General features: G+C 45.5%; 1 protein-coding gene across 8 annotated transcripts in view; it reads right to left on the reverse strand.

The window, feature by feature from the left end:
• Atad2b (ATPase family AAA domain containing 2B) overlaps positions 1-3,216 on the reverse strand; it is a 141,157-nt gene extending 137,941 nt beyond the window's left edge. For 3 of the 8 annotated variants that reach the window (XM_071601371.1, XM_071601373.1, XM_071601368.1), the window contains exon 1: positions 2,643-3,215. In XM_071601371.1, coding sequence (XP_071457472.1) covers positions 2,643-2,858 — 216 coding nt within the window. In that variant the 5' untranslated portion in view covers positions 2,859-3,215. Of the gene's footprint in view, positions 1-2,642 lie in introns of all 8 variants that reach the window. The other 5 variants (XM_071601372.1, XM_071601370.1, XM_027937784.3 and 2 more) reach the window with 3 other exon arrangements.
• Positions 3,217-6,931: the final 3,715 nt, after the last annotated feature.

The following is a 6,931-nucleotide window of genomic DNA, read 5'->3' on the forward strand; positions in this document are numbered from 1 at the left end:
GTAAAGGTCTATTCCAGATCCCATATTCAAGAAGGTGCCTTTAAGTATGCCAAAAAGGGCAAAACAGGAATGCTAAACTCCTATAACATAAAAAACAATCAGACAAGAACACCTAATTCAAAACAATCCACTTCAGGAATATAGAGCCAAGAAATATACAACCTGCATCCCTAAACCTAATAAATTCAGAATTATAGCTATCCTCTTCTAAAGGTCCAATCACTCATACTATAACATTAGAAGTCTCTGAAATATCTAAGAGACAGAAACAGAGGCACGTGCCTGCAATCTGAGCTACTCAGGATGTTGAAGCAGGAGGTTTAATTGAGGTCAAGTTCAAGACCAACCTGGGTAACACAGCAAGACCCCTGTTTCAAAACATCAAGCCAAGCCAGGCGAGTGTTGCACACCTGTAATCCCAGCAACTCAGGAGGCTGAGGCAGGAGAATCGAAACTTTGAGGCCAGACTCAGCAACTTATTGAGACCCTAAACAACATAGTGAGACCCTGTCTCAAAATAAAAAATAAGCCAGGTGTGTGGCACACACCAGTAATCCCAGCAATTCTGGAGACTGAAGCAAGAGGATCGCCAGTTCAAAGCCAGCCTCAGCAACTTGGTGAGACCCTGTCTCTAAATAAAAAATAAAAATGGTGGAGGATATAACTCAGTGGTAAAGCACCCCAGTTCAATCCCCAGAACCAAGTAAGTAAGTAAATAAATAAATAAATATTTTTAAAACTGAAAACTAAGTATTTCAAAGTCAATCCTCAGTAGCCTGTTCTTTATGGCCTTTTAAAACAAAAAAGGTTCTTAAAACAATGTTTCATAAGTATACTTCTAGAAAGAGCTTTCATTCTTCTAGCAATCTAAAAGCTAACAAATGTTCATCTCTACATTAGATTATTGATTCCTTGCCTTTTAACATCTCTATAACAGCTGCTTGACAAATTACCTCACCTTATTCCTCAGGGGGTAAGGACAGCATGATATCCATGAATTCAAAAATGGGACCACAAACTGATCTGTGAGAGATGAGCTAATTGCTTCAGAGGAGTCTTGACAATGCTCTAATAGACTAGACATTCATAGCATGAACAATTGTATGCTCTGCTTGCTCTAAATATTTTATTTGCACTTAAGTATGGAGGACAAATCTTTCTTTAGAATCATCTGAAAATATGATAGCAACAGTAAGTCAAGAAACTTGCATGTTTAGAATAGCTTCCACAATAAGCTAAGTCTTCACAATACTTATTCTGAATAGTTTGCACAACTTCCGCATTAGTTTTCTTATTTCAGCCTAAGAGATCGGTGAATTCCAAAACAGTCTGTTAAATAAGTTTTTAAAATATTTTCCAGACTTTTAGCAAATAAAAGCAAAACAATCATTTTGTAAGGTAAAATAAATGTATTTCATAGAAGTATGGTAAAAGATCTCTGTTGTATGTACTCAGATTCCTTGTTAGTGTCAAAACAGTATGAAACACAATGAGGAAAAAAAAAACTGCAATCTTGTAAATCCCCAGAGAATCTTAAATATTGTTTTCCCTGCATGACAACAACAAAATGGTGTGGATTTAAAGGAGTATTTTAAATGAAAAGCATTTTCCAGAAAAATTACTTTTAGCCAAGTTAGCCTCTCTCTAGACTGAAGCATTTCACTTGTCTCTAAATTCAGAACCAATCTCATAATAACAAACTTGTCAATACCTTTAAAGTGATAAATCTCTGTGCTAGCTTAGCATTTCACACTATGAGCAATAAAACTTCAAGAATCTTTCAATCTTTTTTTTTTTAAGAACTGAATCATCACCTGCTTCTTCAAATGTCACTTTTGCAAGTGTATGACAACAACGATGTTGATTCACCTTTTGTAAACTATTTCTCTAGCAAAAAAAATATAGACATCCCAGAAACCATATAATTTTGGGATGATGGTGCCCATTAAACATGTTTCTTTCGATATATGTCTTTTTGTGACCTGAAAGCTCCGGTCCCTACTAGAACCTTGGTTGGCTAGCTGGCTGGTTCTCCAGCAACAGTATCATGTCTGATCTCTCCTGCCTGGAGAGGCGACAGCGTTGATTTTGTTTTCAAAGTTGGTGCCGGAGCAGCTACAAACTTTTTTCAGCATCCCTGCCTGGCTGCCAACTGGAGCTCTGCTCACTTCCTCACCAACTTGAACCACCCCCAAACTCAAGAGTAAGCTGGAGTTAGACAGCGGCAGTTGACACACTTTCAGGAGGGTTTGACACCGCAGAAAACTTTCACTTCTCTTCTCCACCCTTCCACTCAGGGACCCCGGCCCTTCGCTGTCGCTTCCCTCTAAAATTCCCCTCTAAGACAAGACAAGGACACGGAAAGCAGATCGTCCTAATGCCCCCGAAAAGGACCTCCAAAGCCTTCTCACCGGACTCAAGTGCTGTTCTTACACAAAAGAACCGGGCCGGCAAAGCAAAAGCGCTCGAGTCAAGGCCCTTCTACGGGTGCCAGCCTCCACCGCACCCGCACTCGCACCCCTAGTCTCCAGCCGCCCGGGCCGCCTCCACTGGAGGCTTTCTGCCCCCAATGCGGCCAGACAAAGCCCGGGCGGCCCGGCCGGTGCTCGCCAGCCTCCGGACGCGGGCCGCCGCGCTCTTACCCGGGCCTCATCCAGAGCGACGCCGGCGCCACTGCTTCCCCCGGCCTTGGCGGCGGGGCAGCTGGCAGCGCGGGTCTTGGAGGAGCGGGTCCGAGAGGAGATGAAATGGCTGCTGCCTCCGGTCGCCCCAGGCTCTGCTCCGGCCCCAGGCCCAGGCCCGGGCCCGGGAGACTTGGACCCGAGAAGGCGCAGAGAGCTCTTCCGGGTGTTCACCATGGTCCAGCCAGGAGGACGAGGCACACGCCGCGCCCGGGAGGGCAGAGGAAGGCCGGCCCGCCGGCCGGGCAGTCAGGGCCAGCGGAGCCGGGCCGGGAGAGACGAGCCGGCTCGAACTCTCCGGAGCGCAGACGAGGACAGGCGAGAGCAGGGCAGAGGAAGGGAAAGCGGCGTGAGAAGTCAGGCAGCAAGAGGCGAGAACGAGGCTGCAAGTCGGCAGCACAGACCCTCCGCCGGCTTCACCCTCCTCAGCGGGAGCCGAGCGGAGCCGCCATTTCTGCCCCTTTCTCTCTCGTTCTCGCTCTCGAGCTCTGTGCGTCAGGTCTCCAGCGCCGCAGGGCCGACGAGACCGCTTCCGGCCGCGGCCACAGCGGGGCGCTGCAAGGACAGGCAGCCCTCCCCTCGCCGGATTCTCCCTCCTCTCCCCTAGCCTCCAGCAGGCTCCGCCCCCGGCGCAGCGTCAGCGCGCGGCGGCCAGGGATGGCGACGCTCTGGGCTCCCAGCTCAGTGGTTTCCAGGTCTCGTTGGCCTCCAGGCTGGGGGATGGGAAAAGCCAGATTGGTTGCAAGGCGAGTTCCGGTGTGGAACTTGGGACCAGATCCAAGTCTCCAGGTCCAGGACGGACTACCCTATACACCCGCACCATCCCAAATGGCCAGGATGGAGCTAGGAACCGCCCGCATAGGCGCGGGGAGGAAGGGGATCGCTGATAAGGACGAAAAGGCGCTGGCTTAGAATCCCAGAGCTACCTAAGCAAGTCACTGAACTTGAGCCGCACTTTTCAAGGCTGTAAAATTGAGAATGACAGCTGTGATTAACAATTAAAAAAAAAAAAAGTTTACACGGTATCTGGCACAGAATACGCTTAAGAAGAAATGAGGGTGGGGAAGATACGAGAACTCTAATTCTCTCAACAAACTGGTGCAGAGTCCTATAACCTTAACCAGATCTAAGGCGGGAGTCTTTTCAAGAACCGGGTTTACCAGTCCCCTACTCCCTCCCGCAGAGGAATTAAGTAAAAGCAGAACCTAAAGATCAAAATTTGTAATGTAATTTACGAAGAAACAAATTAAGCTGTACAGTCAATATGAAATGCTCTGGTGTTAAAGCAGGAATTATCATCGTCATTTCAAAAATTCAGAGTTCATTAGAGATAACCTACTGTTCATAGTGATAGGGGACAGACAGATGTAAGTGGTGGGAACACGAGGTTAAGTGAATAATTCCATAAAATGCAGCCACTGAGCTGACCAACCACATGCTTTTTTTCTAAGAAGCAATTTACCTGCAGCCCTGCCTGGCTTAATTGGACAGGATTTGTCACATTCCCCAAGGTTTTGTCACATTCCCATTGTTTGCAGGAGAAATGCAGGCCCAGAATAATGTCAATAAGAGGAACCCACGTTACCCTGAAAACTTTGGGGCCCTTTTTGCAGACCAGATCTCAAACTTGGAAGATAAGGATAATTCCTCCCAACCATAAAATCGGTAAGAATTTATGGTTAAGGGGCTGGGGATGTGGCTCAAGCGGTAACACGTGGCATGCATGCGGCCCGGGTTCGATCCTCAGCACCACGTACAAAGATGTTGTGTCCGCCGAAAACTAAAAAATAAAACATTAAAAAATTCTCTCTCTCTCTCTCTCTCTCTCTCTCTCTCTCTCTCTCTCTCTAAAAAAAAAAAGAATTTATGGTTAAGAATCCAATTAGAGCCAGGCATAGTGGTGCATGCTTGTAATCCCACCAACTAGAGAGGCTGAGGTAGGAGGCCTGCAAGTTTGAGTCCAGCCTCAGCAATTTCACTAGACCCTATCTCAAAATTAAAAAGTGAAAAAGCAAAAGTGGCTGGGGACTTAGCTCAGTATTAAAACAGCCATGCGTTCAATCCCCAGTACCAAAATAAATAAATAAAACAATTAGAACCCATTAACATGAAAAGTGACCTAGAGTTATCATTACCATGCAGTGGAGAATTGCAAGTCTTGATATCATCCTGCTGTCAGTCAAAAGTCAAGAGGTGGAACTCTGAAAACTTCTCTGGAGTCCCCAATTAACTGCAGTGAGTGAGAAGACCTACTTTGTCCCTTCAGAGTGAAACCAGAATTAGGCAGTCAGTATAGAAGGGTAAATCGAGACAGGTGGGATCAAAGAGGCCAATTTTGAGTGAGTGCAGCAAGTTGGACACCAGAGCCGTTCCTCCACCCTTATCAAGAACTTACCCCTGCTCCAACCTATAGCGGAGATAACTTGTCCCAGGAATTGCCCCTCCCTACAGGAAGCTATAAGGTTTTTAATGAATGTGTCCTTGGCTTCTCCTTCCTGCCCTTCCCCCAGCCATCGTCCCCCTAGCCACCATCCCCCTAGCCACATTTGGGCCATCCCACCGAGCATTTCCTAGGCCTAGTCAAAAGCCTAGTCAAGTATGCAGGAAGGAGAAAGATAAGGAAAAGGGGGCAGGAGAACAAAGGAAGCCTAAGACACATAAAAAGGGCAGAATACTTGCTTCTGGGGATACCGGGATACCAGCTATGGCCCCTAATCCCTTCACGGAGAAGTCTGTTGCCCCTTTTTAGATAAACCCTGCTTTATATGCTTGCCTCCGCGCACTTCTCTAACGTTCAAACTTCAACATGTGAGGAAGCAGAACTCATCACCGATAACCAAAAGTACCAAGAGTATCCCATTTCCCTTTTCCTTTCCCTTCAATAAACTCATGCCTATTAATTTGAGCCACATGTCTGAAATCTTTCTGACTTGATCATAAGAATTGGGGTTTGAAGGGAGGGGGGGTGTTTGTACCGCCTAAATTTCCTGAGAGGCCCCAGTCCTGTAATAAAAGGTCAGAAGATCTTTTTTTTTTTTTTTCTTTTTGGTTCTGGGGATTTAATCTAGGGGAGCTTTACCACTGAGCCACATCCCCAGCCCTTTTCGTTTTTTAGTATGAGGCGGGATCTCACTAAGTTGTTTAGGGTCTCACTAAGTTGCTAAAGCTGGCCTCAAACTTGTGCTCCTCCTGCCCCAGTTTCAGGAGTCACTGGGATTATAGGCCTGTGCCACCATTACCAGCTGTAGCCTCTTTTTATATGTTTATGAGCTAAGAGTCGGGGTTTTTTTTTTTTTTTTTTTTTTTTTTTACCCTTTTAACAGATTGTAAAATTAAAAACAAAAATGTGGTAGAGGCCATATGGGACTTGCAAAGACTAAAATATTTACAAATTGGCTCCATTTCCCCACACACACTTTTTTTTTTTTCCATTACTGGGGATTGAACCGAGAGAATCCTACACACTAGGCAAAACATTTTAGCACTAAACTACATCCCCAGTCCCCCTGCCACCAAAAATAAAAATAAAAGAATCCTCTCTTCATCCAAGGTATTGGGACAAAAACAAGAACAAAATTAAAAACAGAAGAGCCCTGACAAAAGGCTCAAAGAAATGTTTCCTTGCCCAAAGGAATCAAAGTAACTGCTTTCAATTTCTTTTGCAGAAAGGAGGTTAGGAGAGGTTTTGAGAGTTGAATTTATTGTAGGATTCCCAAATCTCAAGGAACAAGAGACAATTCAAGAATCACAAGTTGCCTTTACCTGGGTGGAGATGGCAGGGGTCCAATCTCAATTTAGACAAATGGAGACTTTATTTGAAATGATTATTGCAATGGGTGGTGGGGGGAGAGACACTATTACAATAAGGGAAGAGGATTACTGCTATAGGGAGAACTGAACTGTCAAATGAAAAACGCACTGACGGGGGTTTGGGGGTTTGGTATGTAGTTCAGTGGCAGAGGTCCTGGGTTCTAAACTCTGCAACAAATCTAGATTTACATAAAAAGAGACTTCAGTAGCAGAGATAATTTCAAAATAGAAAGATTGTTGCAAAGGAGATAACTACTATCTAACCATGAGATACGCAATCAGCCTGGCTGAAAAGGGCTTTTTCTGCATGGGGAACAGCAAACAAAGATAAAAAGACCTGCGTGTGGGGAAGTGGCATGAATGGGCTTTGGAGGCAGTGATCAGCATACTTGATAGGATGTTTTCTGGATCAAAGATTAGGTGCCAGCTGCAAATTGGTG

Source organism: Marmota flaviventris, chromosome 14, assembly GCF_047511675.1.
Source record: "Marmota flaviventris isolate mMarFla1 chromosome 14, mMarFla1.hap1, whole genome shotgun sequence".
Lineage (NCBI taxonomy): Eukaryota > Metazoa > Chordata > Mammalia > Rodentia > Sciuridae > Marmota > Marmota flaviventris.